Source organism: Procambarus clarkii, chromosome 5 (genome assembly GCF_040958095.1).
Source record: "Procambarus clarkii isolate CNS0578487 chromosome 5, FALCON_Pclarkii_2.0, whole genome shotgun sequence".
In the NCBI taxonomy this organism is placed as follows: Eukaryota; Metazoa; Arthropoda; class Malacostraca; order Decapoda; family Cambaridae; genus Procambarus; species Procambarus clarkii.
This window is the reverse complement of record NC_091154.1, coordinates 55,472,372-55,488,892: the sequence shown is the minus strand read 5'-3', so window position 1 is coordinate 55,488,892 and position 16,521 is coordinate 55,472,372. Positions and strand designations below refer to the sequence as shown.

General features: G+C 40.5%; 2 protein-coding genes across 2 annotated transcripts in view; both read left to right on the top strand.

Moving 5' to 3' along the window:
- The window catches only part of LOC138351009 (zinc finger protein ZFP2-like), a 176,587-nt gene that overhangs the window by 111,666 nt on the left and 48,400 nt on the right, over positions 1-16,521 (top strand). The window lies entirely within an intron of this gene.
- LOC138352257 (uncharacterized) overlaps positions 1-16,521 on the top strand; it is a 99,439-nt gene that overhangs the window by 41,247 nt on the left and 41,671 nt on the right. The window contains exons 2-3 of the mRNA XM_069304622.1: positions 10,720-10,771; positions 11,085-11,303. Coding sequence (XP_069160723.1) covers positions 10,720-10,771; positions 11,085-11,303 — 271 coding nt within the window. The remainder of the gene's footprint in view (positions 1-10,719; positions 10,772-11,084; positions 11,304-16,521) is intronic.

Genomic DNA, 16,521 nt, shown 5'->3' with positions numbered 1-16,521 from the left:
AGGCTCTTGGGAGTGCTCTTTGGACTATTAGGTCTCTTAGGAGCACCTGTGGATTTATTAGGAGTGCTCTTTGGACTATTAGGTCTCTTAGGAGCACCTGTGGGGCTCTTAGGCCTCACTGATGAATCAGTGTTTGACTGATTGTTGTTACATTGATTATTAGCACCTTTGTTACCTAGTGACAGTGTCACTTTAGGAGTTTCAGGTAAGGAAACTGATGTAGGTACAGTTTTGGTGCATTCAGATTTAGCATTAATTGCCTGGTCTGCTGTATGATTGCTCATATTGCGCAGACCTGTAAATATATCCTGCATTGACAGGGTATTACCATTCTGGTATACATATAATTTATTAAGTGTGTCACCAGACAATTTTCTCTGGATGATAATTTTAGTCATCCACTCAGTAGTTGGGTGATCCACCTCTTTACTGAAAGAATTCATCAGTGACTCAAGCTGGAAACTAAAGGCTTGTAGGGAGTCAACTGATTGTTCTGGTGAAGATAAATTTAATAATTGGTGCACAAGGTTTATAATAGTCTTCTCATTGTTAGCACTTACTTTAGAAGGCTGTTGTGAGCAATTGTGACCATTACTTGTGTTGCTTAAGGCTTCTTGCTTAGCCTCAGCTTTGATTACAGCTTCGACTGCTGCTGCAGCATTAGCTTTATCATCTTCTGGTTCAGATTCACTGATTATTGCAGCTTCACTTGTTTCATCTGCAGCTTCACTTGTTTCTCTGGGTTCTTGTGAAAAGCTAGTTGATTCAGTAGCCTCATGTATTGAACTTATAGAATCCAGGGAACATTGAGAAGATTGGTCTGAAAATTGGTCAGACTCTGTAAACAAATCATCACATGAAGCTGTATTAGATGAGAGGTTAGAAAATGAAGGTTGAACTTCAGTTGTGGATCCTGTGTAGTGATCATTATTGATTAGAGGATTCTCCTCATCTTGAGGTAGCTCAAGTATTTCATCTGAACTGAGTGTTGACTCGGGTACAGGTCTATTAATGATCTGATCTATCCACTCGGGAATATCTAGTCTCGCAAGCACCTTATCATATTGGTCTAACCTGGTTTGAACGCTACGTTCATAGTTATCAAGATCAGATTCGGTTAGACGTAAGTCGTCTGAGACAGTATGATCGACCTGGAGTAAATTCCTGTGGGACTCGATTACAGGCTTGATATGATCATATTTTTTGTTAGCGTTCCTTATGGAACTTGCTATTCTGTAGACGTCACCTGGGTCAGTTTCTACACAGAGATGACATCGGATAAGCAGTTCTCCTAGGCGAACTTGAAGAGTTCTCAAGAATCTTGCATTCCTTTCTAGAGGATTTATTCTTGCGGTAAATTGAGCCTGATAGGGCTTATGTAGCTATTTGTATAGCTATGGTATCTGCTCCTTGATGTAGAGCAGGTATAATTATTGACAGCCTGATATTTCTTGAGGCTGGTTGTAAGTTACCTCATTTAGAGGTTAGCTACCTACTTAATAATAAGCAACTAAGATTTGAGTGGTACCTTGGTCTCACTACAGGTGTTCCTCAGCTTAGCTCTTCTAAATCAGCCTCGGATGGGTAGTAGACTTACAGTAACACTCAAAGACATACATAGAAATATGCAATAAAATATAATTACACAATAAATGGTTAATCCCACCCTTGATAGGGTCAGCACAAAAAGAATAATACATATATCACTAACTAGCTCAAGCCTAGTCGTGAGAATTTCTACTTAAGAAACTACAACTATATTTAGTCTGTGCTTGTGTCAAATTCAACACAATCACAGCCTAAATTGCTACCTAATAAAGGTTGGCAAAGATTATATTGTGGTGCAATAATGTGCAAATAATTGTGCTGTGTTTTTTTTTTTTTTTTTATTTTATATAATATACACTTGTATATTATGTGTATAAGAAATTAAATGAACACAAGAGAATTAATTGTGTTTGGCAAGTACTCTACTGCCGTAAATATTATCTAACTCCTGAATGTACTCCTAATTGTGGAATAAAATGTTATCAGGGTTAGTAAGGATTAACTAGTATGAGATCAGTAATTTATATTAGTATACTGGATCCCTAAATGTTAATGATCCACTGACTTGAGTGAATCAGTAATTATAACATGGATTCAGGCTATAATGGACAGTCTGTTGACAGCCATATATTGAAACATTTGTATAGCCCAAATGGTTAACACATAATTGGTGTTAGTGATTAATATAAGTTATGAGCTGTTGCTCCTGGTGACCTAAAGATTCTTACTTCAGTATGAAGTGTAGGCCTAAGTGTTGTGGGCAATAAACTGCGTCCCACGAGTGCTACCTTATACATAAGGTATAAGTAGCAATGAATTGGTGTGACTTAGGCTAACCTATGTGTTACGTTGTTGGTTGACACAATTAATTAAAAGGGTTAGTCTTGATTACATCACACAAGGATTAGTTATTATTAATTAGTATTTGTAATTATAATTTATGTTGATCCGGTTCGAAGGACCATAATGTGGGACATTTGGGGCTTGACTCTAATTATTTAAATATTAAAGTAAAGAAAATCAATTACGAAGGACCACCCGCTTTTATAGTAAAGAGGGAAACTAAGAAATTATGATCATTAGAATATTCCTAGATGAACCAGTAACTACGGATAAAATACTAGAGAATATGATCACTGAAAAGATTAATGGGCTGTATAATTAAATGAATCAAACCCTCAAACACCTACATTGGGGGGGTATTACTGGAACTCAGTACGTCCAGGAACTAGTGTGGTTCGTTCACCAGTCCAATGTATAATAATCTAATCCTATGAATATTTATGAAATCATTATCGTTATCATTAATGGGAACATAGATTATGAATATGTATAGTAATAATTATAATAAACACATGTTAATCCAATGAACAGGGTTCTGCATGTAAAAGAGTACAGATAATAATTCAAGGAATACAAAGAAATCTTAGCTTAATGACGATTCCTTAGAAGTTAGTTACGACTCGTCTTCTGATTCCCCTGGACTCGTCATGGAACACTGGGAGGTGATTAACATGAGAAATGACAGCTCGGAGAATTCTTCACCCACGCTGTAAATCAAATTAGTTTCAGTAGTAACAAATTAAACTACTAGGAATCTATATTCAAGAAACGAGATTAAACATCAGGAAAATAATAACCTGTAGTTTTTAGTTGTCATACGTCGTCACGACAAGCTACCCAGCTATAAACCCACCCCCTATTAGATGCATCAAATAAGGATAAGGATACTTAGCTAATATGGGCACTGTGTAAGTTAAGGCTTGCCGAAATTCGCGTCCTAGGCTCCGGTCTAGCCTATCCTAGATACTGACGCGTTTCACTGGCCGGTCACGTGAAGTTACATAGAACCAAATTTAACAGGTTCCGTGAATGACACTGACACCAGGTGAAGGTATTGTCTGCAAGGTTCTTCACACCTCACAGTGGCGACTTTCTTCTGGAGATTTGATAGCGTTTACCCTGATGGCTGGGTAATGGCGTCTCCTCGTGAGCACCACGTGAACACGTCTACTCGTGAGCGCTTCAACACGTGGACTGGCGTCCTCTCCGCCCCGCTCCGCGTCCTGCGTTTGTTAACCAAATTATTTATTATGGATATTATCATTTCTCACAGTTATGCTTGAAATGCTCGGGTTAGGACGGGTTTATTATTTGGAGGAGCTAAATATTATTATTTGCCAGTTTTATGATAGTAAACAAATAATGGAGAAGAATTATAATCTCTCCAGGGCATTCCCGCGTGACGTTAATTTTATTTCTAGATAACAGCTATAACTATAAACGCTCTATTTGGCTTTAGTTGGAGATCAGTTTATCTGTAATTAATTATCACACAGAACACCGTTATTTATAGAGAATCAAATTCAATTCTCAGACACATTGGATATAAATGTGTTTATTACAATGGAATCTGACGCAATACTGGCGTCGGGTGACGTAAGAATTCTAGCCTTATTGTACAGATGTAATTATTAGTAGATGTGAACTCTACGTTGGGTTAATTTTAATCACTTCAATGACTAGTAGAATTAGTAATAATTAATGAGAATACAACAGTGTTGTATTGAGTGTTGGAAATTTCCAACACATATATAAAAAAGTTTGTGAGGGTACCACCTCTGGTGCTAATGTGTGTATATATATATATATATATATATATATATATATATATATATATATATATATATATATATATATATATATATGTCGTACCTAGTAGCCAGAACGCACTTCTCAGCCTACTATGCAAGGCCTGATTTGCCTAATAAGCCAAGTTTTCATGAACTAATTGTTTTTCGACGACCTAACCTACCTAACCTAACCTAACTTTTTCTGCTACCTAACCTAACCTATAAAGATAGGTTAGGTTAAGTTAGGTAGGGTTGGTTAGATTCGGTCATATATCTACGTTAATTTTAACTACAATAAAAAAAAATTGCCCCTATACATAATGAAATGGGTAGCTTTATCATTTCATAAGAAAAAAAATAGAGAAAATATATTAATTCAGGAAAACTTGGCTTATTAGGCAAATCGGGCCTTGCATAGTAGGCTGAGAAGTGCGTTCTGGCTACTAGGTACGACATATATATATATATATATATATATATATATATATATATGTCGTACCTAGTAGCCAGAACGCACTTCTCGGCCTACTATGCAAGGCCCGATTTGCCTAATAAGCCAAGTTTTCATGAATTAATTGTTTTTCGACTACCTAACCTACCTAACCTAACCTAACCTAACTTTTTCGGCTACCTAACCAATAAAGATAGGTTAGGTTAGATTAGGTAGGGTTGGTTAGGTTCGGTCATATATCTACGTTAATTTTAACTTCAATAAAAAAAAATTGACCTCATACATAATCAAATGGGTAGCTTTATCATTTCATAAGAAAAAAATTCAAGAAAATATATTAATTCAGGAAAACTTGGCTTATTAGGCAAATCGGGCCTTGCATAGTAGGCTGACAAGTGCGTTCTGGCTACTAGGTACAACATATATATATTTGGTAGCAGTCTTTCATGTAGACATATATTATTAAATATGACCGAAAAAGTAAGATTAATAATTCTAACACGAATTTTCTCAATCTTTCGTACATTTCTTTTCACTGTTGGAGGTAATTCAAAAATCAATTCTCCAAAATTCATTTTTATTTCTAGTTTATTTCTAGACTAGAAATAAAAATGAATTTTGGAGAATTGATTTTTTGAATTACCTCCAACAGTGAAAAGAAATGTACGAAAGATTGAGAAAATTCCTGTTAGAATTATTAATCTTACTTTTTCGGTCATATTTAATAATATATATATTTATATATATATATATATATATTTTGATATATTGTGATGATAATCTCTTTCAAGAGAGATTGAGCCTGCTTTTCTCTACATGAAGTTACGTATATTATACAAGAATAAGATGCTACCTTCAAGATACGTCTACAGTAGCACAAAACGTTTTGAACAGGAGGCAAAACGTACCCAAAAACACACCCTACTCCACTCCCTCCACGCCGGCTCATCATCAACCAGCCAACTACCCTTCCCAGCCTGCGTGCTCCTGATTGGTGACTCGCCGACTGCACACCTGCACATTGCATCTCAGCGCCCTCTACCTGAGTCGATGTCTGGGCTTGATCCAGCTATTGAAGTCACAATAGCCTTGTGCTCTCGAGCAGTGAACAACTAACTGATATACGCTGTATATCAGGTGGATGTTTCTCAGCTAAGCGCCATATTCTCAGCACCTGACTATTTTTTACCTTTAACTTTATATTATTGTAGAGTAAACTTCATCCCTATTATTCATTTATATTATATGTTTTTGACATGTTCTTTTGCACTGTACATTGCCAAGGGATTGTCTTTGTTTAAAATTTGTTTTCTATATTAAAGTTTCATTGTTCATATTTTGTGTTTAGCGTGTCTTCCCTTACTTTACCACAGACAAACAGGCAAGCAGTCTATCTTTTTTTTGTAAGTGTACCTGCCATTGGAGGACTGCCGAACATCTACACTCCAACACTTTCCCGTCACATTTAATGGGAGCCTGTCCACGGAGTTTCACTCAGGTACTAGTACCAGAACGTCAATTTGCGGTAAGCGTACTTGGCTTAACCTTGACCTTGAGGTTACCTTGAGGTGCTTCCGGGGCTTAGCGTCCCCGCGGCCCGGTCGTCGACCAGGCCTCCTGGTTTCCGGACTGATCAACCAGGCTGTTGGACGCGGCTACTCGCAGCCTGACGTATGAGTCACAGCCTGGTTGATCAGGTATCCTTTGGAGGTGCTTATCCAGTTCTCTCTTGAACACTGTGAGGGGTCGGCCAGTTATGCCCCTTATGTGTAGTGGAAGCGTGTTGAACAGTCTCGGACCTCTGATGTTGATAGAGTTCTCTCTCAGAGTACCAGTTGCACCTCTGTTTTTCAACGGGGGTATTCTGCACATCCTGCCATGTCTTCTGGTCTCATGTGATGTTATTTCTGTGTGCATGTTTGGGACCAGCCCCTCTAATATTTTCCACGTGTAAATTATTATGTACCTCTCCCGCCTGCGCTCAAGGGAGTACAGTTTTAGGCTCTTTAGTCGGTCCCAATAGTTTAGATGTTTTACTGAGTGGATTCTAGCAGTAAAGGATCTCTGCACGCTCTCCAGGTCAGCAATATCTCCAGCTTTGAAAGGTGCTGTCATTGTGCAGCAGTACTCTACTCTAGAGAGCACAAGCGTTTTGAAAAGTATCATCATCGGTATAGCATCTCTAGTGTGAAAAGTTCTTGTTATCCAACCTGTCATTTTTCTAGTGTCATCTGCAAAGGATGATACAGTGCTATAGGTTGTGTTCTTGTCTATGTCCGAAATGAGGATGAGAAAAAGTACTGGAGCAAGCACAGTACCCTGGGGGACTGAGCTCTTCACGGTTGATGGGCTGGATTTTATTTTGTTGACTATTACACATTGGGTTCTGTTGGTCAGGAAATTGTAGATCCATCTGCCTATTTTTCTGGTAATTACTTTTGAACGCATTTTGTGTGCAATAACACCATGGTCACATTTATCAAAAGCTTTTGCGAAATCTGTGTAAATTACATCCGCGTTATGTTTGTCTTCCATAGCATCTAATGCCATATCATAGTGGTCCAGCAACTGTGACAGGCAAGAGCGCCCTGTTCTGAAACCATGTTGTCCGGGGTTATGGAGTTGCTGTGATTCCATGTATTTTGTGATTTTACTTCTTAGCACTCTCTCAAAAATTTTTATGATGTGCGATGTTAGTGCTATCGGTCTGTAATTTTTTGCCTCTGCCTTATTTCCTCCTTTATGAAGTGGTGCTATCTCTGCTGTTTTTAGTATATCAGGAATAACGCCAGTATCTAGGCTTTATCTCCACAGAATGTGGAGGGCCTGCGATAGTGGTTTTTTACAGTTCTTTATGAATATGGAGTTCCAAGAATCCGGGCCTGGTGCAGAGTGCATAGGCATACTGTTTATGGCTTCTTCAAAATCCAGTGGGGATAGGGTGACGTCTGATATATGATTTGATGTTGGTATCGTATCCATGAAAAATTCATTTGGGTTATCAATCTTTAGTGTGTTTAATGGCTCGCTGAAAACAGAGTCGTACTGCGTCCTCAGTAGCTCGCTCATTTCTTTGTTGTCATCGGTGAAAGTTCCATCTCTCTTTCGCAGGGGCCCGATACTAGATGTGGTTTTTGATCTTGATTTTGCATAGGAGAAAAAATATTTCGGATTTCTTTCTATTTCACTGATGGCCTTTTGCTCTCTTTGCCTCTCCTGGGTTTTGTATGATTCTTGTAGCTTCCGTTCAATTGTTTCTATTTCTCTACCTAACCTTCGCCGTTCTTGAGATAGGGTGCGACTCTCAAGTTGTTCCGCGATTCGTTTTCTTCGCCTATATAGGGAACGACGTTCCCGTTCCAATCTGCATCTCTTCCTCTTTTTTCTTAGAGGTATGCGGTTTGAACATATTTCTAGTGCTACTGAGCTTATTTTTTCCAGGCACTGGTTCAGGTTTGCATTTTCTAGCTGTTCTTCCCAGTTTATTTCTGTGAAGTCCTGGTTTATTTGCTCCCAGTTTATCTGTTTATTATTGAAGTTGAATTAGCTGAAATCTCCTCCACCGGGAATCTGGACTGGTTTTGAAGGTCTACTCCCCATGGTTGTCATAACTTCAATTAAATTGTGATCTAAGTAACAGGTATTTGTAATCATTATGTTCCTGATCAATTCATCATTATTAGTGAAAATGAGGTCCAGCGTGTTCTCCTTCTTAGTTGGTTCTACTATTTGCTGGTTTAAGGCAAACCTGTCGCACATCCGTAGCAGGTCATTTGCGTGTGCCTGTTCATTTAGGCTACTTCCTGGTATTCTTTCTGTTATTACTGTATTAGCCAGGTGCTTCCATTTCAGGTGCCGTAGGTTGAAGTCCCCAAGCAGGATGATGTTCGGAGCTGGATTTGTGAGGTTTTCCAAGCAGTGTTCTATTTTCATTAGTTGGTCTTTAAACTGCTGAGGGTTTGCCTCCGGTGACTTATATACAAGGACAATAACTACATTTAAAATCTCTATTTTGATTATCAGCACTTCCACCATATCATTTGAGGTGTTTAGCAGCTCAGTACAGATGAGTGTGTCTTTGATGTAGAGGCTGACCCCACCCTGAAGCCGGTGTTTCCTATCACATCTGAAAAGATTGTACTCTGAGATCCATATTTCACCATCATGGAAGTCCTTTGTGTGGGTTTCTGTTAGGGCTGCAAACACTGCATTTGCCTCATGAAGGAGACCATCTATAAATTGAACTTTGTTGGTTTTGCGTGTTTTTATACCCTGGATGTTGGCAAATATAAATGATGTTATCGTGTTAGTGGAAGTGCTGGAAGCCTTACTTGGTGTTAATATCTGAGGCTCTGGTAAGGAGGCCACTGTGTTTGCGTCCAGGGTGTGTCGTTTTGGAAGTGATTCGTCCAGTTTTGGTAGTAGGACGGGTGTTGTCTGGTGTAGTACCTGTGTGCTTGTTGATAATTTGAATTCCAGTCTTGTGGGTATCTCCGTTCCCCTCTGTAATCCTGTAGTGGTTCCATCTGACTGTTCCTCTCTCTTATATTTACTACTCTGTTTCTGCCTTCCTCTAAAAAAATTTCAGTAGTGTCATATTGATCTTCCCGTCTATAACGCTCTGTACCTCTCACATGGAATTCCGGACACTGAAGATTGTAGTATTTTTTGTCCCTAACTGAAAATTGACATAATTTAGGGTGGAAGTATCTACACCCTGTTCCAAAACGGCATGTACCCCTCTCCAACATGTTCCTGCATTTCGAGGATGCAGAAAATGGCATTTTGCTCCTAATTTTCCATATTTGCATATTCCTTTAGCGTAGAATTTGCAAATGTGTTCCGGTTTTGCGTTTTTCAAGGTATTTATATCTGTGACTGTCTTGTCTACCTCTTTATTGGAGCCATCTCCGTTTTTCGTCCCAATTCCTTCATCTATGCACTCTGTCTCACTGTTGCTCACATCGTTTATATTACCTGGCTCTGCAATATTGCTGTTATTTTGTACCACAATAGTCTCCTCCTCCACACTACTGCTGCGGTTCTCCAAACTATCTGTTCCTGAGTTTTGGTCGTTATCCAATGTTGACTGTTCCCAGTCCGCATATATCACTGGTAGCCTGTCTGTGAATGGTAATCTCTGTGAATCGGGAATGTTTTTCATCAGTTTAGTTATGTTCTCTAACATTAATCTGTCATCTTTGCAAACCCAGTAAATTCCTTGCCTTTTTGTGCATCCTGGAGCTAATTCTGTACAGCCCAGGTGAAATCTTATGTTACAGATGCAGCACATTACGCCTGCATTACGTCTTCCCAGTACTCCCGAACACTCGCCACACCTCTCCATTGATACAGTTGCTTTTCAATATTTTCATTACTTCTAATATTTATATGGTGCTGTGTGTATTGTGCATTCCTAGAGTAGCATATGGTGAGTGTGGGATAACTTTGGATTACGTGGTGACTGGAGGCCTCAGTCATTCTTTTAATTGGGCATCCCTCCCTCCCTCCGTGTTATTACTCGTGTTTACCATCTTTTGTCCCTAGGGTATTTCTCAATCTCAGACAGATCATCATTTTGGGTACCCTGGTACTTTGGTTTGTCTTCGGGTCAAAGCACTCTATCTTCTGCAATCCGACCGAAGGAGGATACAGAGGGCCATAGTTCTTCTAGCACGGACTACGTTGCTGAGTTGGGACCTCAGCAGCAGTTCTCGTCACCAGTTGACACTCGCACCCCTACACGTCGGTCAGAGATGATGATATTTACTTAGGTAGGGAATTAGCTTTCTTTTTTCAGAGCACAAAGTTCGCTAATTCTGTAAGTATCATATTTCATTTAATGGGAAAACCCTTGCTTCTGTCCTATAGAGACTCGGCAAGGTATGCCTACATTCTTGGACTACCTTATTCACTTTTGGAACAATTAAATGTTTCATTTGTTTTAGAAAGTTAGTTTCATTTATTTAGTAGGATTTTCTTGCCCTTATCCTCTTACATTAAGTACCGGGTACAAGATTTCCTGCGATTTTGATTGACTAATCATTTACCATTCTAAAATTAACTTTAATTGTTAAAATTCCACAGGATAGTTACCAGTTGCCACGTCATCTTGTTACTGACACTTGCTATATCACAAGTATTCGTTGTACATTTATTTGCTATTTTTCACCATGTTTCGTCTCCAAGCTTTTCGTAACGATCCAGCAGGTGAAATAGGAACCTTAAGTCGTGCCAAGAGGACCGAATTACAAACTCTTGCACACGAGTATCAACTAGATGTTCCCCATGGAACCAATAAAAATTAATTGCATAATTTAATAATGAATCACCTCTTAGATGAAGGGACGATTGACTCTGAAACTCACGAAACTTATTCTATTGCAGATAAACATGATCTGGCAACTATAAAACTCAAGCTCGAACTTGCAAAACTCGAGCGGGAGAAACAGAAAGAAGCTCTACAAATCAGGAAAGAAGAAGCTGCAATCAGGAAAGAAGAGCAAGAAAAAGAAGATGCAATCTTGAAAGAAGAACAAGAACGAGAGGCCGCCCTAAAGGAACGTGAGATGGCCCTATTCAGAGAGCGTGAGCGAGTACAGCTTGAAGCAAAACAACGTCTCCTGGAGATACAACGCGAGCATGACAAGAAGCAAGCGGAGACGGCTATAGCATGTCGTCAACAAGAACTCACGTTGGAAACTACACACCACACTCAATGCCAACAAGCTACCGCTAGTTTTCCAGTAAGTTTCAATGTCTCCCATGCAAGTAAGTTAATGCCACCATTCGTTGAGACAGAGATTGATGTCTTTTTCACCACTTTTGAGACCGTAGCTAATAAACTTAGCTGGCCTGCAGATCAATGGTCTACCCTTCTCAAAGTGCATCTCACAGGTAGAGCTGCGGTTACTCTCAGTACCTTAGCGTCTGAGAATGACTACCAGACCCTGAAGCAAGCAGTTTTGGACGACTACCTTCTCTCCACCGAAAGCTACAGACGAAAATTCCGTGATTATCTAAAGGCAAGTAACACCACCTTTCTAGAATTTGCCAATGCCAAGAAAAGATATTTCATGAAATGGCTGGAAGCAGCACATGTCTCTACATTTTCAGAACTCGTCAACCTCATGCTAGTTGAGGAATTCTTGAGACGTGTTCCCCCTTCCGTCCGTTTATATTTAACAGATAAAGAAGAAACCGACTACATCAAATGTGCGAAATCAGCTGACACCTACAGCTTCATCCACCGGCTTACACCAGAACCACCTTCCAGTAAGAAGTCTTGGTATAGTTACGATAAAGTAGGTACAGACCAAGCAAGCTCTCAATTGTATTGTAAGTATTATAAACTCTATGGACATACCATAGATAGATGTGGGAAAGCTCAATACAAAGGCAATGAAACAACTAAACCCAAACCGACTCCTCTTAAGTCCGGTAAGCCTGTGATGAATATTGGTGTTCCTATTAATGATCTTTCTCTCTTCACCAAACACCTGTATCCTGGAACTGTCTCTGCCAGCAGTACAGATTCGGAGGGACGTTTCAAATTGAAGATCTTGAAGGACATAGCGGATCTTCAGTCCATAATATTGAAATCAGCTGTGCCTAACATCACCTACACCGGAGAAACCGTCCTTATCACTGACCTCACTGCTACCACTCCGTATCCACTCGCCAGAGTCCACCTGGATTGTCCTTTTGTGACCGGTGAAGTCCAAGTCGCTATCAGGGAAAAGCCTTTTCCCATGTCTGGAGTGCAACTTCTCCGGGGCAACGACTTGGCAGTAGATCAGCAACCGTCCAACCTGGTCATCATGGACAAACCCCAGGTGTGTAACTCTGTAGTGGACAATCCCATCTTTAAGTATGTTTCAGCAGAGGTCCAAGAAAGTGATGAAGTTTCTCCTCCGGTTTTGGTGACCACCCGTGCACAAGCTGCACGCCCGCAACCAGCTGACTCTACTGCTACCGCTGTCCCTCAAGACCCTCAGAATCTACCACCAAATCTTACCTGTTTGGAGTTCCGTAAGTTACAGAGGGAAGATCAATCATTAACACCATTATTCTTCCAGGCTGAGACTCAACCTGACAGTATCCCTGGGTTCTTCCTAGAGAATCAGTTGCTCTACCGCAGGTACAGACCCAGTAAGCTGAAGGAGGACGACGATTGGGCAAATGTCAAACAACTAGTGGTTCCCACCAGCCTACGGCCCGATATTCTACACCTGGCCCACGGAGCACTTTCTCACTATGGTTTTAACAAAACCTACCACGGAATCAGACAAGACTACTACTGGCCAGGTATGGTTAAGGACGTCAAAAAGTACGTGCAACAGTGTCATACATGTCAGATGGCAGGTAAATCTAACATCTCAATTCCCCAGGCCCCATTGACTCCTATTCAGGTGCCTGCGGAACCTTTCCACAGACTCATCATAGACTGTGTTGGTCCTTTACCCCGGACCAGTTCTGGCAACGCCTATATACTAACTATCTTGTGTCCTACCACCACATTCCCCATAGCAGTTCCAGTAAAGAACATTACGGCTGCTACTGTGGTGAAACAGCTAATGAAGATCTTCACCCAATATGGATTTCCAAGAGAAGTTCAAAGTGACTGTGGCACCAACTTTACCAGTGATCTCTTCAAGAAGACACTGGAGGAGTTCAACATCACACAGGTACTGTCCAGCCCCTATCATCCTGCTTCACAGGGTTCTCTTGAACGTAGTCATCAGACTATTAAAGCACTCCTAAAGAACTTTTGCAATGAAACCTTGAAGGACTGGGATAAACAACTTGACCTCATTATGTGCATTTTCAGAAGTGTCCCTAATGAGTCTCTAGGAGTATCTCCTTATGAGATGCTCTACGGACGTAAGTGCCGTACTCTTCTCAAAGCTTTCAAAGACTCTCTACGTAATACCACCTTCAGTGACCCTCAGAATGTGCCCCAGTTTCTTCAAAACTTAAAACACATTCTAGAGAGAGTACGTAAATTTGCTAATGACAATCTATTGAAGGTCAGGAGAGGATGAAGACTCATTTTGACCAATGCAGCAAACTAAGGAAATTTAAACCAGGACACTTCGTGTGGGCATATTTTCCTATCCCAGGTTCTCCATTGCAAAACAAGTTTTCAGGACCTTACCGCATCAAGGAGTGCAGAAACAATCACAACTACGCTCTTGAGACTCCAGATAGGCGGCGGAAGACCCAATTGTGCCACGTCAACCTCCTGAAGCAGTATCAAGGTATTCCCCCCACTGTATTGGTATCATTATCCACCTTTAAAGGTCCATACCTCCACAGTGAGACCTTCCCTGCTTCTCCTCCCGAAAGCACTAACACTGAGTCTGTGCCTTCCAACTCGAAAATCCTTAATGATCTTCATACCTAGTTGCAGGACAGTAATAGTGCTCCTCTCATCAGAATCTTCAAGGAACATCAGAAGTTGTTCAGCGATGATCCACAGGAGTGTAATGTGGTTCAGCACGACATCAAGCTACTCCCTGACACCCGGCCGATTCGTCAACCTTTCTACAGAATCAGCCCGAGCAAAAAGGAAGTCATGCGTGCTGAAGTACAGTACCTCCTGGGTCATGGGCTGGCCACCCCTTGTGAGTCCCCTTGGGCCTCACCCTGTATCTTGGTGCCGAAACCGCAAGGTTAAGTGAGGTTGTGTACCGATTACCGGAAATTGAATCTTGTGACTATCAAGGATGCTTATCCATTACCTAGAATAGATGACATCCTTGACGCCATTGGTAATGCTTGGTATCTATCAAAGTTAGACTTACTCAAGGGATACTACCAAGTGTGTTTTACAGAGTGAGCTAAGGAAATGTCTGCCTTTACCACTCCCTTTGGCCTTTACAGATACGAACGCCTTCCATTTGGACTATGTAATGCCCCGGCCACCTTCCAGCGAGCTGTCAACCGCGTCATCCAGGGCTTAGATAACACCTACGCCTACTTGGATGACATCGTTGTGGCAACCAACACCTGGAGCGAACATCTGCTCCAGCTACAACGATTGTTTGCCAAGCTCCTGACAGCCGGCCTCACCATCAACTTGGGCAAGTCCACCTTTGCCAAAGGTAAAGTGCGTTATCTTGGTCCTGAGATAGGGAGTGGCAGTATAGCTCCGTTAAACATACATACCCAAGCCATCCAGCATTACCCACAGCCTACCACCAGAAAGCAGGTCCTGCGCTTCCTTGGTCTTGCCTTCTACTACCGTAGGTTTGTGAAGAATTTTAGTACGGTGGCGACACCATTGATCACTTTACCCAGCCCCAAGCAACGGTATAATTGGACCATTGCTTTTGAACAACTTAAATTCCTGCTCTGTTCTAATCCTATTCTCGCCTCGCCAGATATCACGAAGCCTTTCATCCTCCATGTCGACGCCAGTGGTACCGGCATCGGGGGTGTCCTGATGCAACAACGAGGCGAGGATGTTTTACCTGTTAGCTACTACAGCTACAAGTTAAAAACACACCAGAAGAATTACAGCACGATCGAAAAGGAGCTACTCTCCATCGTCCTGAACTTGCAGCACTTTGAATCATACCTGTAAGGTGCTCGGTCTACCACCGTCTACTCGAACCACAATCCCCTACGCTTCCTGCAGCAAGCCCAATTCAACACTCAACGGCTTCTACGATGGCCTTTATATCTGCAGAATTTCAACCTGGAGATCTTCTACATCAAAGGTTCTGACAACATCATAGCAGACGCCCTCTCCAGAGTTTATGAGGTAGAGACAGCTCCACCTACCACTCTACCACCTGAAGACGTAACTTCACCCATAAGTGCAGGCTTCGGGGGAGAGTTGTGACGATAATCTCTTTCAAGAGAGATTGAGCATGCTCTTCTCTACATGAAGTTACGTATATTATACAAGAATAAGATGCTACCTTCAAGATACGTCTACAGTAGCACAAAACGTTTTGACCAGGAGGCAAAACGTACCCAAGAACACCCCCTACTCCACTCCCTCCACGCCGGCTTGTCATCAACCAGCCAACTACCCTTCCCAGCCCAACCTGTCCTCTTAAAAAGAACGTCAACATTTGCCGTTTGACTCTACGGCTGTTTTTGGACGTTATTTTGTGTAAAACTACGTCTATTATCGCTTCCATGGACTATCTCTTGTTATACAATGAAATACCACACTCTTATTATTCTATAACTCACTGACTATGCTCTGATATTTGTTCTTCAAGTAAAAATATATCTATTTTTGCCTTAATTAGGCCATAATCCAGAAAATTCCAGCCTATCGATCTTTATATTTAGGAAAACATCTAATAAATTTGGAAATGAATTTTTCGTTCGCCGACAGTTGCCTGTTACTATTTAACCTTCTATGCTTTAATGTCGCTGGTCATTGTGACTTTCCCAGGATTTATATATGTTTTGTAGTAGCATTTAGTCAGACTACAGTAATTTAACTAATGGGAAACCTCTATAGTTGTCGTAAATTAATAATAATCATATTTCAAATAATAAATTAGCAAACATATGCAACATTTTATGTTACGACTTTTCGGGTAGGCCGTTCTGTTTGTTTACAACCCCAATGGTTCAAAATACACAATACTTTTAATATATAAGTGACTAAGTATGCTGTAATATATGGTCCTCAATGAAAATTATCGTTTTTTTTGTTAATTTGTCCATAATGAATAAGATTCCTTACTGTTGATCTTTATATTAAGAAAAATATCTAAACAAATTGGTATTGTGTTTTCGTTCAGATAAAGTTTCCAGATACTATTTCCTAGTTATCAATTAATGTAGGTGGTTATTTTAATTCGCGGCTACCAGGGGCTTTCTCCCATTATACAATATAAATGTACTCATTAACTATTCTCT